Here is a 22891-nt window from a genome sequence, read left to right as displayed (position 1 = left end):
TTCCAAATCACTCTGAATCATCCGGTAATTGAATTCAACCACACACGCAAATTAATACCCATAATACGAAGCTGCTCAGGGCCTTATGCCGCCGAACGAGACTTATATTCTCAAAACGATCGGCCGGGTCGTTACAGTTTATCTCGCGATCCTCTCATAGGTGCCACAAGTTCTTCGGCGTACTCAAAAAGGAGTGCGGCCTCTAATGGACCATGAGTGTGTCCAAGCACTGAAAGAGTTAAAGGTGTACCTATCCTCGCCGTCTTTTATCTCAAAATCAGAACCAGGACAACCCCTTCTTATATATCTCGTCGTGTCCGAAGTAGTTGTGAATGCAGTCTTAGTCCAAGAAAAAAAAGGTACGCAATCTCCCATATATTTCATTAGCAAAACACTAGTCGACGCTGAGACGAGGTACCCACGTCTTGAAAAACTGGTTCTACGTTAGACCGTATTTCCAATGCCATCCCATCTCGGTGGTCACGACTTTCCCCCTAAGAAGCATTTTACACAAACCCAAACTTTCGGGCAGATTGGCCAAATGGTTCATTGAACTAAGAGAGCATGATATTACATATCGACCGCGAACGACAATAAAGTCTTAGGTCCTCACCGACTTCAGTGCGCACATATTGCTTGAAGTCGTAAAGGAAGCTGTCCACGCTCCTTCCCAAATACACGACCTCTGGGTCCTATACACTGACGTCGCATCTAACGCGTCGGGGTCCGGGTTGGGACTCGTACTCGAAGTCCCAACAGGCGAAGGGATTCGCCAGTCCATAAGATGCTCGGACACGACTAACAACGAGACCGAATATGAGGCCGTAATTGCAGGATTAAGACTAGCACTCAAATACGGGGCGAAACGGCTAAGGTTGCGCTGCGACTCTCAGATCGTGGTCAACCAAGTTACAGGAACTTTCCAAATCAAGGAGCAGAGGTTACGAAAATACCACACCGAAATCTGCAAACTACTACCCGAGTTCGACGAATGTCAGCTCGACCAGATTCCCCGAACAAAGAATATTAAGGCGGACGTCCTCGCCAAATTAGTGGCAACCACCAAAAACATCACAATCGGAGACCAAAATATGGTTCACCTCCTCAACTCGTCGGTAGACCAAATCGAGGTAAGAACTATAAACCTAACTTGGGACAGGCGCAACCGTATTATTACATATTTGCAGGACGACGCACTCCCCAGTGACAATAAAAGGCCAAGAAGCTGCGAATGCAAGCGGCCAGGTACAACCTCGTTCACAACTACCTGTACAAAAGGACATATGGCGCCTCCCCTAGCGAAATGCTTGGGTCCAAATCAGACGTGGCGCGTCCTTGAAGAAGTGTACGAACGCCACTGTGGAGCTCATTTCGGCAATCGAGCGTTGGTCAGGTGCCTCATACGAGCAGGATACTATTGGCGCACCATGAAAAATGAGGCCGAAGATTTCGTAAACTAATGTGAGCAATGCCAGAAGTACGCCCCAATGATCCACCAGGCACACAAACATCTACACTCAGTAACTTTCCCTTAGTCGTTCATCAAATGAGGAATGAATATCGTGGGCCCTTTCCCGGCCGGACGAGGTAACGTACCATTTCTCTTAGTTTTAACTGACTATTTCTCTAAATGGCTGGAAGCAGGAGCATTCGCTCAAATACGCGAACAGGAAGTAATCACCTTCATATGGAAGAACATCATATGCCGTTTTGGGCTCCCCAAAGAAATCAGTTGTGACAACGGACCTCAATTTGCAGGAAATAAGGTCATCGACTTTTACGAAAAAGGCACATCAAAATAATACTATCAATGCCTTACCACCCCGCGGGTAACGGGCAAGCGAAATCCTCCAACAAGTCAATACTGAACATCATGAAGAAGAAGCTCGAAGACGCAAAGGGACTGTGGCCGGAGATATTACCAGAAGTACTCTGGGCCTACCGAACAACGCCAAAAATGAGCACAGGGGAAACGCCATACTCGTTAGTCTATGGGACTGATCCAGTAATACCAGTCGAGGTCGGAGAGCCCAGCATAAGATACTTCCGTGAAAGAGGACCCTAGAACGATGACGGTAGAAGGCAGGAGCTCGATGAAGTCAAGGAACGAAGAGATATGGCCTATGTGAGAATGGTCGCCCAAAAGCGGCAAGCAGAACACTACTATAACAAAAGAGCAAAGATCAGGCCACTTAAAGTCAGGGACTACGTGCTGAAAGCTAAAACACAAGCAAGCAAAAATCTACGAGAAGGCAAACTAGGAGAAAACTGGGACGGCCCCTACAAAGTCACGGCAACGGCAAGAAAATGGTCATTCACACTAGAAATAATGGAAGGAAAGCGACTACCAAACAACTGGAACATTACACACCTCAAGTACTTTAACTTTTAAAGGAAGAGGTCCCCAAAGTCGCATTATTTTTCCCTTACTCGAAGTTTTGTCCTAATTGGGTTTTCTCGAGGAGGTTTTTAACCAGGTGAGGACGAGGATACTTCAGGATTGAGGTGCACACAGACGAGGGCACTGAACGACTAGTTCATTGCTCGATCTCTCACTATTTTTCCAGTTCGACCAATGAAAGGACTAGATAGACTATGACTGGGACTGAACTACCAGCCAGCGCCCGAAAAATATGTAAATCTCTCCAAGAATATGAATAAAGCATAAGCATATAAAGTTTATCCCCGTTCTCCCCAAGTAAAGGTTACATTCGACCTCGTTCGAATTAACACTTATTCGGCCCACGACCTCAATTAAGTAAGGGTTATATTCGACCTCGTTCGAATTAACACCCTTTCGGCCCACGACCTCAATTAAGTAAGGGTTATATTCGACTTGGTTCGAATTAACACCTTTTTCGGCCCACGACCTCAATTAAGTAAGGATTACATTCGACCTCGTTCGAATTAACACTTTTTCGGCCCACAACCTCAATTAAGTAAGGGTTGCATTCGACCTCGTTCGAATTAACACCTTTTCGGCCCACTGCCCCAATTAAGTAAAGGTTACATTCGACCTCGTTCGAATTAACATCTTTTCGGCCTACAACCTCAATTATGTAAGGGTTACATTCGACCTTGTTCGAATTAACACATTTTCGGCCCACGGTCTCAATTAAGTAAGGATTACATTCGACCTCGTTCGAATTAACACCTATTTGGCCCACAACCTCGATTAAGGGTTACATTCAACCTCGTTCAAATTAACACTTTTTCGGCCCATGTCCTCAATTAATTAAAGGTTACATCCGACCTCAATCGAATTAACACCTTTTCGGCCTATGGCCTCAATTAATTAAAGGTTACACCCGACCTCATTCGAATTGACTCTTATTCGGCCTACGACCTCAAATAATTAAATGTTATGTTCGACCTCATTCGAATTAACACCTACTCGGCCCACAGTCTTAACTAAATGAAGGCTACTTTCAACCTTGTTCAGCCTACTCAAATGAATTAGTTACGACAAAGGCAATCAAGCAACGAAATCAGAAAAAAGCACACAAACTCGAACAAAGAAAAGGAATCAGGTACGAATAATAAAACACTTCATACTTTGAATAGTTGTTCTTTACAAAGGCTTGAATCCTCGCCTACAAACAATATGCACAAATCTGCGGCTAAACAAAAAAGAACAACTAATCACCACGAGCTTTATCGCCCAGACCGTCTCCACCTACCACATCGCCATCGCTAGCGGGATATTCACCCTCGTACCAGGCGGCCTATTCAATCTGATCCACACCCGCATTCTCCTCCTCGTCGTCAGCTTACGGTCTAGCGGGATCATATCCACAAGCAAACCGAGCCTCACACGCCTTAGCACGAGCATCCTCGAGGTCGGCTTCTGAAACAACCCCCGCCCCCATCAGATCCCTGAATATGTCCAGCTAAGCCTCAGCATGAATCCATTCCTCGTACAAATCCAGCGGAACATCAGGGAAAGCAGAAGTCCGGGATGAGGACGGCTAAGCCAACAACTGCGCTTTCTCGGCCTCGAGAGCAGCAACCCGATCTCTAATGCTCGAAGCCTCTTTTTCCAGCTCTCCTACCCGCTCATCAAGTCGCTTCTCTCTGAGCTTGGCCGTCTCCAGGGAACTCTCCCTCTCAGAAAGCAGGACGCGGATCACGATTGTAAAAGTTTTCTCTCTTCTCACATCCGACAACTGAGCCGACTCCGCCTTCTCTAAGCTCGCTGCCTTTTCAGCAACCTCACCACTCAGAGCAACTGCTTTGAGTTGGTACTCCTCAAGCTCGGCGCGCTGTGAAACCACCTGATCCTGAAGATCGGCGCATTGGGCCTCAACCCCCTTACTGACCATAAGTTCTTCCTCTTTATCCCTCAACGCCCCCTCGAGGATGCTGCATTTTCTGATGACCCTCACCAACTCATCGTCCTTCTCCGTCAAATCGTCTCGGAGAGCCCGAAAATTACTGCTCCCACCAAGCCTCCTGCAAAGCTCGCGATGTTTATCACGGTATTCGCGATACTTCCGCTCCATCTTCTGAAAAATGGCCTTACGCCTCTCCTCCCGCCGGGAACTCTCGATCTCCAAAATCACAGTCTGAAAGAAAGACAGAAAACAAGGAATAAGAACAAAACTGAGCTCAACAAAAAAAAAAAAAAATCAAAAGGCTCACCCTGAGAGCGAGGCCGGCTATACTCCTCGACAAAGTAGCATCCTTTAACTTCTCAAGGGTCTTACCCTCCACATCAGAACAGAGAGGACCAAGAGAAGGGACCACGTCCTCGGTATCCACCAGCAAATCCCGGTCTAAGGGGATCGCAATGGTTCGCGTGGTCCTCTCCAATCTCACCTCTAGTCGAGTAAGCCCTTCCCCAATCATCCTCACCTCCTCGATGTCCATGTCGTAGCCCGTTTCGTAACCTTCCTCGGCTATGCTTTTACCCTTTGCGTCAACCCGGGAAGAAGGACCCTTGGCTGGTAGCGAGGCTGATGTCTCATCCTGCCATAAGGCGTCATGGACTCTCGCCGACGGCCCTTCAAAGTTCATCACGGTCTCGGGGAGAGACGTACCCTCCTCGGTCCCCAGTGACGGCAGAATCGTGAGCGACAACTCAACATCAACTCCGATGTTTATGGTCGACGTTTCTCGAATGACGAAATCACTCATTACCGAACTCGCCACTCGGACGGCATCATTGCCGACATCTACAGATCACCTCTTACGGGGGAGCAAGTTATCATTATTCGGCGATAACTCCTCCTCATCGTCCTCGTCTACTAGATGGCGTAGAGGGGAGGTCAAGATCCTTGCCGCAGGTGTAGTCAACGACCGAGCGGACCTCAACGCAACAGAAGGAATAGAAGTTGCCTTCCTTTTACGGAATGCTAAAGTTGGAGCCTTCGACCTCCTTGAAGACCCTCGAGCTGAAAAAGAAAGCCAAATTTTTTTTTAGAAGACTATCACCTCTTGTGAAAAATCGTGACGAACAGACGACAACGCTGTCAAAACGACAGAGAAAGGATAACAAGTACCCATGTATAAATAAAAACATATAGACGAACTCACTAGTCACGGAAGGTGCGGGCCCAAATTTCTTGATGAAAGTCGTCCATTCACGAATCCCCAATGTGTGAGGTAAGACTTGGCTGACCCAGTCGTGGATGTCCCTAACCAAAGGAGGGGGCGAAGTCTCGGCTGCACAAAGAAAGGACGGAATGTCAGGTCATGACTAAAACGGATAAAATAAGTTCGAAAGAAAATACTTACGGGCATAATTCCAAGCCTCAGGCAACCAGCTCGCGTTGGCTACCATGTCCTCGGTCTTGACGAAGAAATCGATTCGCCTTATCGTCCATCTTTACCACCAAACTCTTACTTCCTCGATGGCGAAGATGCAACATCATCTCCCTATAGAAACTGGGGGCGAAGAGATGCATCAGGTGGCGAAGAGAGACCCCACGGCCAGCCAACTCTGCATATTTTGCCAACATACGGATAAGCTTATAGACGTAGGGGGAAAGTTGAGCCGGGCAGACGCCATAGTAACGGCAAAACTCCTCCGCCAATGGGAGAAGAGGAAAGGAATAACCTACAAAGAACGGGTACGCGTAGAACGCGCGATAACCCAGGTGATGTATCTGTACCACATCGCACCCCGCCGGAATCAGATTGATGTAAGCCGAGATTTTGGACTTTGCCCTGAACTCGGCAAGGTCGGCCTCGTTCATCATCGACTTTGAGGCCTCGGAATCGTCTTCAGGCAATTTCGAAAAATCAGATTTATTCTCACTACGAAGAATTATTTCCTCTACCATAGGAAACCTCTCGTCTTCAAGGGCAACAGAGACATCGTCACCGTGAGGAGTCATACGCACCACCAAAGGGGTAGGACCAGCCTCCATGCGAGAACCAGAAGGTGCGTTAACCATATTCTCGAGAAAGAAGGTTTTAAACGCAGAAGGGTTGAAAATAGTAAGAATCACTAAAATTGCTAAGGAGCTTCGAACAATGGAGAGAGAAAAAAATACAAAGTATGCCGAGTATCAGAGGATTTGTAAATGTTAAAACGTTGCCCACACATCCCTATTTATAAGGATACATGCATCAAAATCGAGAAATCAGGCCATCATTACCCAGCGCAAGTATCGAAACATCACATGCGCAGGAAACGACGCAAGGTGTCAGGAAAACGCGTCATAACGATGCATAATATCGTGACGTCATTCTGAAACAATGCATCCCTAAAGTTTGCATCTCACGAAGAGTCATGGCGCCACCTCGCCTAAAACAACGCTACCCAGCTCGCTCGCCTTATTTCGTCGACTATGACATACGGAGTCCGCTCACCAAGGCCATCTGAGCTCGGCCTTAATAAGCGGAGGGACTAACTGTATAGGCCAAAATCCGTGTTCAGAATATTTAGCGTAATATGATATTGAAGAAAGTTATCGATCGAGCTCGCCCAAGATGCAGCGAGGTCAATGGCCGACGTGCCGACATGAGCCGTGGTCAAGATATCGACGGTTGTCGCAATCAAGATGTCAGCAAAGGTCGGGGTCGAGATCGACTGCTGATGATAGGATTTGTAACTGCTAATTTGTTAAGATAGGGTACTAAAAGGGAATATTCTCTGCCTTTGTACTATTAAGATTTTCTTAGAAAAAGGCCATATATATATATATATATATATATATATATATATATATATATATATATATATATATATATATATATAGAGAGAGAGAGAGAGAGAGAGAGAGAGAGAGAGAGAAAGAAAGAAGAGACAATGAGAGGGGGGAGTATCCATTTTCAAATCAGAACACTTTTGAGAAGGAGACTTTTCCTCTTACAAAAATACAAATATTACCTTTTTACAAAGATTCTTGTCGATACTGTTCTCCACTTTTCCATCAGATTCGAGAACCGTTCTTGCGAATCTTAGATTTATCTGTCATTCATCGCTGTCAGGCAAGTTATTCGTTTAACCCATCCATTATTGGGTGAATCATTCTCATTATTTACTCAAATGCCATTTATTGACATTTATTGTTCATTATATCTTCCTTAATTCTTGCTTTAAGTGTATCCTATATTTATTGCCACCAGTCAGATACAGAATCTGTTCCAACTAATACACGTCTTAGTACTTAAATATCTAGACTTATTATCATTGACTAAATTTAACCCATCACCGTATAAATTTAATAATTTAAACCGAAAATTATATTCTTCGGTCAAACAAGTGCATCTCCGAAAATCATATACTTCGACACCTACTAAGGCACCTTCCTTTGAGATGAATCACTGGTAGAGGAAATTAGGAATATTTTGAAACTGTGGGCTCTAAAAAGATAAACAAGAATGGCCATAGCAGCCATGTATTAATTCAAGTGCCCAAGTGACAGGTAAATTATGGAAATTATAAAAGATTGCTGCATTTGCATGTGCACCCTACACATGCAATACCCCATTCATCACCCCTGTACTTCTTTGTTTTCCCAAAGCATAGAAAGACAAAGCTGTCTTTGGCTGTTGGCAACCGTCGTGAGAAATTTTTCAATGAAAACACACCACACAGTAGAAGGAAAAGGGGAACACGCAATCAATGGTTTTGAGACTGTGTCAAAACATGTGAATGATACAAGCCAGGAAGAGTCTACCATATACAAATTTAGTAATATTATGATTTTGGCCTTGACCATACTCACTTCTATCGCAAAATAAATACACTCGTTTTACAAGGGCTTAACCACGGGAAAAAAAAATCCTTCTGCGCTTCCTCATATATTATCTCCAATACTATACTTATTTCCTTTGTGATCGTCTGATTCGGAACAAAATTATCCTGGGACACATCCAATATGAAACGGATATACCAAGATTTTGGTATAAAAATATAAAAATACTACTAACTAATACTAATAGCTAAACGCTGAATAATCATAATTTCAAATTTATATCGAAACTAGTGGGCATGTGAACTCGTGGTCTCTTTATAAAATTAGATATTTTATGTACATATTTTCTAAAATTGGTATAATATTAATTGTTGGCACACATGTTCCAAGAAGGTTAAATGGTGCATTTGATTGAATGTTAAGTTATTTACCAAGAGGTATAGGGATCAATTCCCATTGGATACTTATTTTTAGTGGTGCACTTATGTACTGAAAATCCTAGATCCGCTTACGGGAGTTAGCATTCTTTTCCTTGGAAAATGGAATAGGAAGGAAGCAGTTGGCTTGGTATTAACTATTAAGGTTGTATTTGGTTTAGTTCTTTATTATCTAAGTGCAAATTTTTATTTTTAAATTTAAAACCCGCAATGCAATGCTATAAAAATCAAATAAATTCTGAAGGTTAGAAAGGCACTTACTACAAACAAAAAGGTGGAGTATCTTTGCATAGAAAACTCATGTTCAAACGCACCGCGACAATGGTCACACGAGTCATATCCAAGAAAAGCAAGGAATTAAACTGCCGGATTCTCACACCCCAAAAATGATGAAAGCTGCAATGTAAAAGCCAGAAACAATTTAAAGCGTAACCTTTTGAAAACTCTTAGTCCAATGTAACAAAGCCTGAATTTTCGTATCTCATGTTCTTACCCAGTAATCCTGAATTTCTTGTTCGACAAAAACTCATTTTTCTTTAAAGAACAGGATAGAAAAGGATTTGATAGAAAGAAACTTCTTTTATACTTAAAAGACACCAGCTTTTATGTTATTAAATTGGGAATCACTACATCAAAAGATAACCCAAAAGAATGTCCATCACAAGCACAAACAAGCACTAAAGATATAACCACAACATTCCTTGCTCGATTCCAGGATGCCTTATGCTTCTTTCTCTCAACCCCTTGTAATCCTAGGCACCTAACAACAGTCGTCAACAGAGAGCCCCACGGGTGTAGAAGACAACTTTGATAATACTGCAGCTCATAAACTCAGAACCTTCCATTATATCTTGTCAAGCTTTTCAGCCTTAACAACTGGGTTGGCTTTCGCAATAGCATCTTGAGCAGCCTTGTGATAATCATAGGGACAGTCATGCTTGTCAGAGTAGCGATGGGTTGAGCAGAAAAGATGCCCACATCGGCAATTGAAGCCAGTCAAACCAACTCGTTTCCTACAGGTATTGCACCGCTTTGGCCCCTCTTTAGGCTTCTCTACATTGTCATTCTCTGGTGGTACGCATACAACTTGCTTGGGTATTACCAGGGACTCTGCCGGACCTTCCTGAACACCCACAGCAACATCAACAGCCTTTGCAGTGGGGCTTGAACTTCCATTCACAAAGCTCTCAATAGATGAAGCAGCAAGTTCAGCTTGTTCTTGCTTAAACATCATGTCCTTGTAGCACTTTGAGCACATGTTCATTGTTGTTGCAGTTCCAAAAAACCCACAATTGTTAACACAAAGGGTAGGAGCTTGAGGAGCTTGGCAGCCTGCGTCATTTTGCTCCATCTTAAATTTTCCTGGAAAAAAGGATGAGTTAGTGTACCATTCTAGCAACCGCGGGATACAATATCCCTAATTTCATTTTACCCCACTGCATTGCATGCGTTCTTACAGAGAATAAATTGCATTTAGCCAACATTTAGCCAGAGGCCATTGGCACATATTGACTGAGAAAGTAATATCAAAACTGCCAAGTATACCAAGTTATATTGGAAAGTGAAAACTTCTCATTTCCTTGAAAGGCAATTCATGATGGTAATTTATCAGCTGATACATCATGGACTGCATTCACATATTGCAGTAATCCGTTTTGTATGTCCGAGCAGCATAGAGAAAAAGGCAAGGTACAACCAAGACCTCAAGAAAATGACAGAATCAAACGCCAAAGCTACATGTGTTATTCTTATGCTATTGTATCTTAATGGTCTGACGACCAACCAATGGCTAGCTACTTTCCACTTAAGCATCATAACTAAAATACATATAAATTTCAATAACCATGGATTGCCTCCATATCTTGTTCTACAAGGTGAAATCACGCCTTCAGAGACTGCCAACAAGAACTATTACCATATTGGGTCCACAATATTATAAACACAACTATAATCCACCTTGTGTTGTTGCCTTGCCCCACGGATACATCAATGTAATCACCACTACCCAATCTCCTTCTTAAAAGATCACCACAAGCCCATAGCCAAAAGAGCTTGACATGACTGTACCATTCAGGATTATCAAAAGGAATAGATAGGGTACAAGGAACAGGTGCTACTAAATGGACACTGTTCCAGTCTGTTGTAAGTTTGTAATAGGCCTTATTACCAAGGCTAGTACCCATCTTCCCTTTGGCCGAACATTCTCAAATTCAGATCTAGACCACCTATATAGCATATTAAAATTCACTACCTTCCGTTTAAGATACTGCCACAATTATAAGTACTTATGAAGCAGATCAACTGTGGAAGTCAAGAATATAGAACAATGAGGCGGTCAACGAAAATTCGGTGGGGAGGTCCGACGCTTGAGTTAAGCCAAGTACTTGTAAGGGTCGCATAACACATGTATGGCCAGAATGTAGAAGGTTGAAGGGAAACTTTGCAGACTTACATGGTAAGTCAAAAGGGAGTTGGAAACTAAGGAAGACGAGAAAAGGAAATGATGACTAACAGCTGAAGGCTGTGTCGCCCTAGAAAATGCTGAACAAGAGAGATGCATGTAGGAGGTAACTGCATTGAAAGCAATCAAACTAAGCTCAGATATAGAACACCAAAACTAGCCCCACATGTTCCTCTCACCTCAGCGACAAATAAGCTTTGGAGGAAAATTATCTCAAAGAACCTATAGTTTTACAGAATAAACACGGACTCAACAAAAAACGAAACACAATAGGAGCAAATATTGGTGAGAATAACTAGTTGGAATTCAAGCATAATTATAAAATCACACTCATATTAAAATCTTCTTATCATCCAGTAAAAACTTGTCTGTTCGTGTAGAGATAGATATTAGAGCACCTCAACTTTCACAGATCCTTAATTTCCGATAAAGGCAAATTATTTAGTATTGTGAAAAGAAACTTGAATAGATCAAAGTACATAAAAGGAGCTACGTGGGGATTGAGGCATAGTGAATGGATATGAATGCACCAGAGGTCAAAGGGCCATACCATTCTCCCCAATCTTTCTCCTAAACTAAAAAAAAAAAAAAAAAAAAAAATGAGGATACTATTGAAAGGGCTCTCATCGCCTTCAAGGAAATCCATTATATTAATTGGAAGACTCTAAAATCAGCCAATAAATTCAATCCATAGCCACGTTGTGGGCTGATAGTAACTTTTTATATATTGAACGTATAAAATTTTGAAATTTCTAAATTCTTACCATATTTTTTTGTTGATAAAGCTATATAAAAGAAAAAAGTTAGATGCTTTTAATATTTTACAATCGCTAAAAGGTAGTACCAAAGCTGAGCTAATGAATCTCTATTCATCTCCCCCTCTTACAAAATCAACAAAAGCATGACTCAGAGAATAAGAGCACGCAAGTTTAGCTATTTTGGTTTGTTTGGATTGAATCAAGTATAAACCTCCCTGCTGAGATCAAAAGTGAACTGACAACTACACCCTATTACCCAATTTCAATTTGAAACAATTTTTTTTAAAAAAAAAAAAACTCTCACCTGTTCGCAGAAGACAACAAAATCCTTTCTTTAGAGAATTTTCGCCTCCTATCCCTTCAAAAAAACAAACAAACATATTAAACCACACAAAACCTACTATACCACTTCAAAAAAAAAGTAATAATAATACAAAACAAAAGATCAAAACCATAAAAAGTCTAATTTTGCAGCGATAATCAAACCCAGTAAGAGAAAAAGGGGGGAAAAAGAAGAAGAAAACTAACCCTAGAAACGAACAGGAAAAGGTCTGGAGAAGCCAGAGAAGAGAGAATAGAAGAAACTGGAGAAAAAGAAATTATTTATTATTATATAGAGGTGGAAAGAGTGAAAATGGAGTTGTACTTGGAGGTGGAAAAGTGCTTAACACGTGTTGATTTGTAATTGGATATTGTAAAGATTTTAGGAGCTAATATCCAATTGAATGGGAAATAGGTGAAAAGGTGGTGGGCGTGAGTATAGGAGATTGTACCAGAAAAAGCAGTAGTTTTACGTGTTCACGCATGTTGGGCTTCGGCTTTGTTGATTTGAAAGAGGGCGAGTCATGTGAAACGTGGCATGTTACGTGCTGTTGATCGGCTTCTAACCGACTTATCAAGTCAAATTCAAGTTGTCGTTCGAAAAACAAATTACTCTCTCTTTGGGTACTTGTATTTGTTTCTGTTCTAGTTCTACGCCTGACATGGGGCCGGCCGGTTCATCGTTTTAACTCGGCAACCCGACCCTTATCTAGCTTGAAAATAGCATGAGCTAATAATTGGGAGTTTGGACATAAGAAATGTAAAATTTCAAAAAGAAATTTAAGTGAAAATAATATTTAAAAATTAGAGTTGTGTTTGGACATGAATATAATTTTGGGTTGTTTTTGAAGTTTTGTGAGTGATATAAGTGAAAATTTTGAAAAACAGCTTTTTGGAGTTTTTCAAATTTTCGAAAATTTTCAAAATTCATCTTCAAATAAAAATTGAAAATTTTATGGCCAAACACTCATTTCGAAAAAAAGTAAAACAAATTCGAAAAAAAAAAGTGAATTTTTTTAATGTCCAAACGGGCTCTAAGTTTTCGGACTAGTAATCGAAAAATAACTAACGTTTGCAAAGTCAATAAAAAATAACTACTATTTAGTCCAGCCAGCATATTATGTTGGAACTCCAACACATTATGAAATTTCAGCACATTATGTTGGAATCTCATATGTAAATAATTCGAACTCCAGCATATTATGCTGGAATTATTTTGGATTTTAAGGGTATTTTTGTTTAGATTTTATCTTTATATGAAAAAGTGGCTAAATTTCGATTACTTTTGAAATTGTGACTATTTTTCTATTACCAGTTATAAATCAGACTATTTCTAATTTTCCCCCTTAACTAGCTCATGTTACTGTAGCGGGTTCAGGTTGGCCCAACTCTCTAGTGGGCTTCAGTTGCTTCTAGATTTTTTGGCCCATAACTAAAAGACCATATCTTCAGAAAAAAGATTTTTACCGAGATGTACTATATTTTTACAGTAACTGTATGTATCATTGTATTTCAGTATGTTGTATGCGTTGATACAGCCATTTAGAGCGAATTAATACAAGTGATACATGTTCGTAATAATAGAACAAACTATAAATGGTAATAAGGCAAACTATATTTACGTATGATAATTAAGCTCTAAAGTTATTTACTCTTACTAAAGAAGTTTTAACTTAATAATTTAATATATAATTATATATAAATTAGTTATAAATCAAGATTATTTAATATTAGAAATTTAATACGAAATAAATGATACCCACATATCTCTCTCCTCTACCTTATTTTTCTTCCTTCATGTTATGTGTTTTTCTTCCCTTTTTTCATCTCCTTTCTTCTTGAGGAAATTCAACAATAGATTTCACATTATCACATGTCATCAGCCGTTGTCTGCTAGCCGTCGACTCTTCATCATTGACAACCATTAAAATATTTCAAAGCTTTGATTTTAAATTCGAGTTTTCTAAAGTTATTATTTGTTTAGATGATGTGTTGTTGCAAACGATTGCAATATCTTTTGAAGTTTATATCTCTATTTTGAGGGTATTTGGTGAAAATTATAATTGATTTTGACTGAATTTTCAGATTTGCAGATTGACTTTCAAAATTTTATTAAAGTTATATACAAAATTATAAAAATTATATTTAAATTGTATGGTGTTGTAGTTATAATACTTGTGTATAAATGTTGTAAAAGAGTTGTTAATAAATTGTATATTGGATGAATAGTTGTATGAAATTTATATTGAAGTTATAAATACTCTCTCTTACGTAAATTATATATACCCATCACAATTGTATTAAAATTATATTATAGTTGTACGAAAATTATATTTAAGTGTATGCAAGTTAATCTTGTCGGACTGCTAGTTGAGCTTCTTAAATAGAAATATTTCACCCTTATTGCTTGTGTCACATAGTTGTCACTGCCATTTATTTTTCGTCAATATTTTATAAGATTTAATGGCTTTACTTTTTTATTTTTAAAGAATATTTAAATTTTCAGTTGAGCAAGCCTATTATAAATTATGTACATATTATTGCTCTCCTATATATATATATATATACTATGTCAGATGACACACTTGATAAATTTTGTGTTCACCATTACAATTGTTTGTTTTAGATGTTAGTTGAAAATTAAAAATAAAAGGGGAAGAACTAAATAATACAAAGTGAGGTGAGTAGGAACAAAAATTGGTGAAGAAAAATAAAGATGAGTTGCAGTAGCCGTGGGAGAGACAGAAATAGAGAGATTAAGGGTGTGTTTCGTATGAAAGAAAAAATATTTTTCGGAAAATATTTTTAAATTTTTTTTCAACCTTCTCAACCCTATTCTTCATCCCCACCAACCCCACCAAGCCACCCTCACCCACTCCACCCCAACCCCCCTGCAATCCACCTTAAATATAACTATTATTAAGAGTAATTTTCTTTTCATGTTGTAGATAGAGTATTTTATTTTATTTCAACAAAATGAATATTTTTTTTCATGATGTAGTAAAAGTATTTTCTTTCATTTCAACGTACGAGTAATTTTTTTTATGATGTAGAAAAAGTATTTTCTTTTATTTCAAGAAAACGAGTACTTTCTTTTCATGATATAGAAAAAATATTTTCTTTTATTTCAACAAACTAAGTATTTTATTTTCCTGAAATAGAAAAAGTATTTTTTTTTTCAACAAAATGAGTACTTTCTTTTCATGATATAGAAAAAATATTTTTTTTTCATTTCAACAAACTATGTATTTTCTTTTTCTGATGTAGAAAAAAATATTTTCTTTCAATTCAACAAACTGAGTATTTTCTTTTAATTCAACAAAATGAGTAATTTCTTTTCATGTTGTAGAAAGGATACTTTTTTTCAACAAAATAAAGTATTTTCTTTTTAGTTATCGAGCTCAGATTTCAACGTTGTTCTTGTGTGAAAAAATAAAGTATCACATTAGTTCCTTTGGGTTTGTGTGAATTTTGAAAAGAATAATTAAACTATTGAAGAAAATAGAGTCCGGGGAAGGGGAGAGGAGTACAGGAAACATGGAGATTTTGGGGAAGGTGGGTTGAGGAGAGTAGCATAAAAATAATTTTTCTAAAAATATTTTATACTCTCTAATCAAACACTAGAAAATATTTTCAAAATTGTTTTCACTCCCCAACCAAAGAACGAAAAATAAGTGATAAAACCACTCATTTTTCAGAAAAATATTTGTATGGGGTAAAATTGGTTTATAATGAATGGTCGAATAATGGCATGACAAGTGAAATCGAAGACAGGTAAAAGGCGAGTCAACTAACAACCAGTACCGGGAACAATAACTACAATCAACATCGGGTAAATGCCGAAGGGAGAATAGTCAACGTGAGTAAATCGAGTATTTATTATTGGATAGCATTCAATGAGAGAATATTCTTTAACATTAAATGGGCAACCGTTGTAGAGAATATTTGTATTCATAGCCTGTCGTTACATGTTCATCAATGACTCTTTTATTGTCATTTAAGTAGCGCTTGATCTTAGGATCTTGTTTTCCTAGATATAGCTATAAATAGGTGGCTCAACACCCATTTTAGGACAGGAAATTCTTAGCAAAAATATATGCTATATTTTATTTTTGCTCTCAATTAAACAGCTCTATTTACTTTTTTACATTGCTTTTATTTTTATCTTCGGAGACATTGCGCTCGGAGCCAAGCTTGTCATCTTCTTCAATTTTGATTGCTAAGTCTTATTTTAAATCTTATTTCTTTATCATTTTTGGATAAATCACTTCACTTGTCTATAAATCACGTGACAAATTCAATTGTTCTGTTTTACGGGTAAACAGTTTGGCGCCCACCGTGGGGCTTAGACAGTTGTGTTATTGCTTTGATATTACGCTTGTTACTAACGTATTTGATTTTTTCCTTTGCAAGGAATCAGAAATAGCAGCTAATGATGTCCACATCATACACAACGTTGAGAGATGCGAATACTTGCCTCAACATGAAGACTCAATCAACGACACCCGTAGTGAAGGGGAAGAAGCGACCCCGGTTCATGAAGGGCAGTATCCCCGCCATGTGCGGAAGCAAACTTCCGATGATGCGGAGGAGGAACATGTCATGAAAACCTTAAGAGAGCAACAGAAAGCCATCACGAGCTACCTTTCAATGCAGTATGGGGTAATGACGAAGTTGAAACTGGTGATGTCAGGCGCTTCCAATAATGCGAGTAGAAGGGGCCTGGTTCCTCCCAACATTCCTGCAAATCAAACGACTTAGAGAGTCGGTAACAACACCCCAAGAGGTGAGGTTGGTTTCGACGGTGCCGGAGGGACCAATAGCAAATCTGGTAATGACAACGAGAATGATCCCTTCAAAACTGAGCTTATGAGGAAATAAATGAGCAGCTGGATCAAAATGTGAAGGAGTTTCACGCCCGAATGGATCAAATTCTGGGCGCACCACCAATTTTAAAAGGCCTACATTTGAAAGAATACACACAATTACCATTCAAACCGAGCACAACACCAGAGTTGATCCCGAAGAGGTTCAAGATGTGGGACATACCAAAATATGATAGGACCTCGAATCTACAGGATCACATCACAACCTACACCACGGCTGTGAAAGGGAACGATTTGTCTTAACATGAGATCGAATAGGTCTTACTTAAGAAGTTTGGTGAAACCCTCACAAAGGGGCCCCTAACTTGGTATTCACTCTTATCCGAGCATTCGATTGATTCTTTTTAAATGTTTGTAGATTCATTCATTAAGCCCATGTCGGGATAAGGAAGGTCCAAACCAGGAAGAAAGACATATCTAGGATTAAGCAAGGTAGTCTGAATTGCTGCGGGAATTCATGATTCGGTTCCAGAAAGAGAGGATGTTGCTATCGGTTATACCAGACGAGTGGGCAGTGGAGTCATTCGCAAAAGGTTTGAATCCAATGAGCTTTGACGCCTCCCGAAAGTTGAAGAAAAGTGTGCTCAAATTCCAAGCAACTACATGATTTTCGGAGTGAATAAAATTAATGGCATAACCTTATCGACGGCCAAGAAAACAAAGATATCAGTGACTCATAACAAGAGACTCCAGAAAGTCGCAGAAGATGATATCACCTTCACGGAGGAAGACGCTGATGGACTTCTTCTGCTGCATAATGACGCTTTCATAATCTCTCTTAATGTTTTTAATTTCAAAATTAAGCGTGTTTTGGTTGACCCAGGAAGCTCAACCAACATTATTTAATGGAGAGTGTTGGAGCAAACAAAGTTGATCGGAAGCATCAGTTCGGCGACAAAAAACTCTTAGCTGGATTCAACTTGACCAGTGTGACAACCCGAGGAGAGATCTTGATGCCCATGAACGCCGAAGGGGTAACTAAAACCACCTTACTCGAATTGATAGACAGCGACATGGGCTACAACGTAATCCTCGGAAGGCCGCGGATACACGAAATAAAGGTTGTGTCCTCAACATATCATCAACTGTTGAAATTCCCACCCTGGAGGGAATCAAGCAGATAAGAGGAGATCAACCGGCGGCAATGAAGATGAATGCAGTGACAATTTCCAGCAGCAAGGGGAAGGAGCCCAGCAAATAGCAATTATAGGAACCGATGCCTTCTTCCTTACCAAATGAAGATGATAAATGCGAGGAGTCATCGGAATCCTACCAGGTGCCAAGATACATTCAGGTACCGGAGGAGACAGATGCAACCAAGTCTAGTGCAGAAGAACTAGAGCAAGTGGATTTATTCGAAGAATTCTTGGAAGGGAAGTTTCACTTGGGAACATGACTCAATCCCGATCTCAGGTTAGATTTTATAAATTTTCTTAAAGCTAATGCAGATTACTTTGCACGGTAGCACTCGGATATGACAGGTATCACATTGGAAGTGGTCGTGCACAAGCTAAGCCTGAACCCAAACTACCCGCCGGTAAGGCAGAAGAAACGCACGATTGGCGAGGTCAGGAATATGTTTGTTAAATAAGAGGTAACCCGATTACTCAATATCAGTTCCATACGGGAGTTAAAATATCCAGAAAATTAGCCAATGTAGTTATAGCACCAAAAAAGAATAACAAGTTTAGAATGTGCGTAGATTATAAAGATCTAAATAAGGCATGCCCTAAGACTCATTCCCATCGCCAAATATTGATCAAATGATTGATGCTACGGCCGAGCATGAGTTAATGAGTTTCCTTGATGCTTACTCCGGATACAATCAAATCAAGATGAACCTGGAGGATCAGGAAAAAACTTCGTTCATAACAAACTTTGGCATATATTGTTATAATGTGATGTCATTTGGGCTCAAGAACGCCGGAGCCACATATCAGATGCTCGTTAACAAAATGTTTTAAAATCAGATAGGAAAAACAATGGAAGTATACATTGACGACATGTTAGTCAAGTCTTTAAATGCAGTAGATCACTTGAAACACCTCCAAGAAACCTTCGATATCTTGAGGAAGCATAACATGAAACTCAACCCGGAAAAATGTGCGTTCAGGGTTGGTTCCGAAAAACTCTTGGGGTTCCAGGTCTCGCAAAGAGGGATATCGAGGTAAATACCGAAAAAAACAAAGCTATCAAGGACATTCTGGATCAATTGACAAATGTAAAGGAGGTACAAAGAGTAACCGATAGGTTAGCAGACTCAGGCAGGTTCATCTCACGATCTTCTGAGAAGTGCCATCATTTCTTTTCACTTTTGAAAAAGAATAGCAATTTTGAATGGACTCCGGAATGCCAACAGGCCTTGAAAGACCTGAAAAGTTACCTATCAAGCCCCTCATTACTGTCGAAACCGGGGGAAGGCGAGAAAGAAGGTACGAAATTTCATATTTATTTATGTTAGTAAGATATTATTGGGGGCGGAGACTCGTTATCCGCACCTCGAAAAGCTAGTTTTAGCTCTCGTAGTCGCCTCTCGAAAGCTTATGCCTTATTTTCAATGCCACCCAATAGCCATTGTGACAACCTTCCCCCTGAGGAATGTTCTTCACAAGCCTGAGTTGTTATGCCATTTGGCTAAATGGGCGGTCTAAATTAGTGAGTTCGACATCGAGTACAAGCCTAGGACTGCGATCAAGTCACAAGTTTTGGCCAACTTTGTGGCCGATTTCAGTCCTGGAATAACGCCCTTGACTGCTAAGGAAGCGGTGCTAGTGTCGAAAATAACATCAGGAGTTTGGACCTTGTTTATGGATGGAGCTTCCAATATAAAAGGGTATGGTCTCGGGGTAGTTCTAGTCACACCCTTGGGAGAAACCCCGAGGCAGGCCATTAAGACTGTTCCATTAACTAACAATGATGTTGAGTATGAGGCTTTGGTTATAGAACTTGAACTGGCCGGGAACTTGGCTACGAGGTCATCGAGATTAAATATGATTCCCAGTTGGTAATAAACCAAGTGTACGTGATTTTTGACACAAAGTAAGAACACATGCAACAAATTGTGAACAAGGTTCAAACAGTGATTGCACTATTCAGGGAATGGTTGGTCATACATATTCTGAGAGAAGAGAATGTGGAGGCAGATGCATTGGCTAATTTGGGGTCATTTTCGGAGATGAAAGGATCTGACTCCGGTACCGTCGTTCAACTTCTACATTCGGTATTAGATGTGGATGGTTATTTTGAAGTCAATTGAACCAACCTAGTATGACACTGGAAGAACGAGTTCGTCAAATATCTTCAACATGGCAAATTACCCGAAGACCTAAAGGCGTCCCGGACACTACGCACCAAAGCCACTCGTTCATGCCTCGTGGATGGGCAATTATATAAGAGATCATACCAAGGCCCGTTGGCCCGATGTCTAGGAGCCTCAAAGGCGAACTACATGATGAGAGAAGTTCACGAAGGAATTTGCGGGAACCATTCCAGTGCATATTCGTTAGTTCTAAAGCTGGTTAGGGCAGGTTACTACTTGCCCTGAATGGAGCAAGACACAAAGGCATTCGTTCATAAGTGCGAAAAATGTCAACGCCATGCACAATTGGTGCACCAGCCGGCAGAACTCTTGGATTTGGTGTTGTCCCCATGGTCATTCATAAAATGGGGAATGGACATGGTCGGTCCTCTACTACAGGGCCCCGAAAAGGTAAGATTTCTTCTAGTTTTAACTAACTACTTCACTAAGTGGATTGAAGTAGGTCCTTACCAAAAGATCGGTAAATGTAAAATGATCGACTTCATATGGGACCACATAATATGCTGATTCGGAATACCGAAGGAGAATGCCTGCGACTACGGACCACAGTTCATAGCTCAAAAGTCACAAATGTTTTGAAAGATTTGAAAATCAAGAGGATTACATCCTCACCGTACCATCAGGTGCTACGGACATGCTGAATCAACCAATAAGGTGGTTATCCAAAACTTTAAAAATAAGTTAGAAGCTGCTTAGGATAAATGGCCCAAAGAGCTACCGGTTATACTATGGGCATACCGGACAAAGGTGAAATCAAGTACGAGAGAAATACCTTTCTTTCGTATATGGCACGAAATCTCTAATAGCGGTAGAAGTGCGGGAGCTAACTTTACGGTTTTCCCAAGCAAATGAAGAAGCAAACAACGAGGCATTACTGTTGAAGCTGGATTTGCTCAATAAACATATGGACTTAGCGTACGTGAGGATGGTGGCCCAAAAGCAAAGGAGAGAAAGATATTATAATCGGAGGGCCAATCTATGCTACTTCAAAGTATGAGATTTGGTTTTAAGAAAAGTGACTCAGAGCACTCGGGAAGTTAAAGTCGGAAAGCTGGGTTCAACATGGAAAGGTCCTTATCGGGTTTCAACTATCATCGATAAAGTGTCGTACGAGTTGAAAAATCAAGATGGAATTAAATTTCCTAGTAATTAGAATGTGAATCACCTCAAAAGGTATTACTGCTGATGGATCCTATCAGTACTGAAAGTATGCGATGTACTCTTTTTCCATTCGACCAGTTTTTGTCCCAATCAGATATTTCTGGCAAGGTATTTAACGAGACAGCAACGAAAAACATATTACGAAAGGAGAGTCATCGGAAAGGATAAGACCTTTAAATGACAAGGCATTGAAGTCTTTACATAAATAATAAACCGCTATGGGGATGGTTAAATAATCTTTGGCTTGATGGAAAATTGTTGATGGGAAGCAAAGCTTGCCATCGAACCAAAGACTATTTAACCATTCACAAGTTGTTTCCACCAACGAAGCAAGACTTCCAATGTTTCAATTCGCATATTTCGCGTTCGAATACTGGAGGGGAACAATATAAGATACAGCAACAAGAATTCCACAAAACCAAGGAGGTTATTATCGATGAGGATGGTGTTCCGCAACTCCAGGGTGGCCTATGTGTTCCTAATGTTGATGGCTTGAGGGAGAAGATTCTAGAGGAGGCACACAATTCTCGGTATTCTATTTATCCAGGTGCTACGAAGATGTATCGCGACTTGAGGCAACATTATTGGTGGCGGCGAATGAAGAAGGGCATAGTTGAATATGTAGCGAGGTGTCTAAATTGTCAGTAGGTTAAGTATGAGCACCAAAGGTCAGGTAGCCTACTCCAGCAGATGGTTATACCGGGGTGAAAATGGGAGCGGATCACTATGGACTTTGTAGTTGGGCTGCCGTAGATGTTGAGGAAGTTTGATGTTGTTTGGGTCATTGTAGATATGCTGACCAAGTTGGCACACTTTATTCCGGTTGTGACTGTGTACTCTTTAAAGAGATTGGCCCAGATTTACATCCAAGAGATTGTTCGGTTGCATGGTGTGCCTGTTTCCATCATTTCAGATAGAGGCCCTTAGTTCACTTCACATTTTTGGAGAGCAGTACAGAGCGAGTTGGGCACCTGAGTAGAGCTCAGTACAACCTTTCATCCGCAAACCGACGGGATCGATTCTTGCCTTTGGCTGAATTTTCTTATAACAACAGTTATCATTCCAGCATCGAGATGGCTCCATTTTAAGATTTATATGGCCGGTGATGTCGTTCGCCCATCAAATGATTTGAGCCCGGCGAGGCTAGGTTATATGGCACTAATTTAGTGAAGGATACCTTGGAGAAGGTAAAGTTGATTTAGGAGCGGCTTCGTGGAGCACAATCCAGATAAAAGAGTTACACGGATCAAAAGGCGCGTGATTTATCATTTATGGTAGGCGAGAAGGTTCTCTTGAAAGTCTCACTGATGAAGGGTATCATGAGGTTCAAGAAGAAGGGCAAGCTGAGCCCACGGTAATTGCCCCATTTGAGGTGTTGAGGCGAGTTGGGGAGGTTGCTTA

The 22891-nt window shown here is 40.3% G+C and overlaps 2 protein-coding genes across 2 annotated transcripts; both read right to left on the bottom strand.

Annotated features, from left to right (window-relative positions):
• Nucleotides 1-3968: 3968 nt before the first annotated feature.
• LOC117274810 (uncharacterized) lies at nt 3969-5136 on the bottom strand. The gene is made up of 2 exons (XM_033654172.2): nt 4642-5136; nt 3969-4565 (listed from the first exon to the last, which is right to left on the bottom strand). Exons 1-2 carry the CDS (start codon nt 5134-5136, stop codon nt 3969-3971), a joined length of 1092 nt encoding a protein of 363 aa, XP_033510063.1.
• Nucleotides 5137-9143: 4007 nt separating this feature from the next.
• Nucleotides 9144-12430, bottom strand: LOC104088838 (zinc finger A20 and AN1 domain-containing stress-associated protein 4-like). The gene is made up of 3 exons (XM_009593585.4): nt 12332-12430; nt 12108-12161; nt 9144-9946 (listed from the first exon to the last, which is right to left on the bottom strand). The coding sequence occupies exon 3, from the start codon at nt 9933-9935 to the stop codon at nt 9429-9431; it is 507 nt and encodes a 168-aa protein (XP_009591880.1). The 5' UTR covers nt 9936-9946; nt 12108-12161; nt 12332-12430; the 3' UTR covers nt 9144-9428.
• Nucleotides 12431-22891: the final 10461 nt, after the last annotated feature.

This window comes from Nicotiana tomentosiformis, chromosome 1 (assembly GCF_000390325.3).
Source record: "Nicotiana tomentosiformis chromosome 1, ASM39032v3, whole genome shotgun sequence".
Classification (NCBI taxonomy): Eukaryota; Viridiplantae; Streptophyta; class Magnoliopsida; order Solanales; family Solanaceae; genus Nicotiana; species Nicotiana tomentosiformis.
This window is presented reverse-complemented; position numbering and strand designations above follow the sequence as displayed.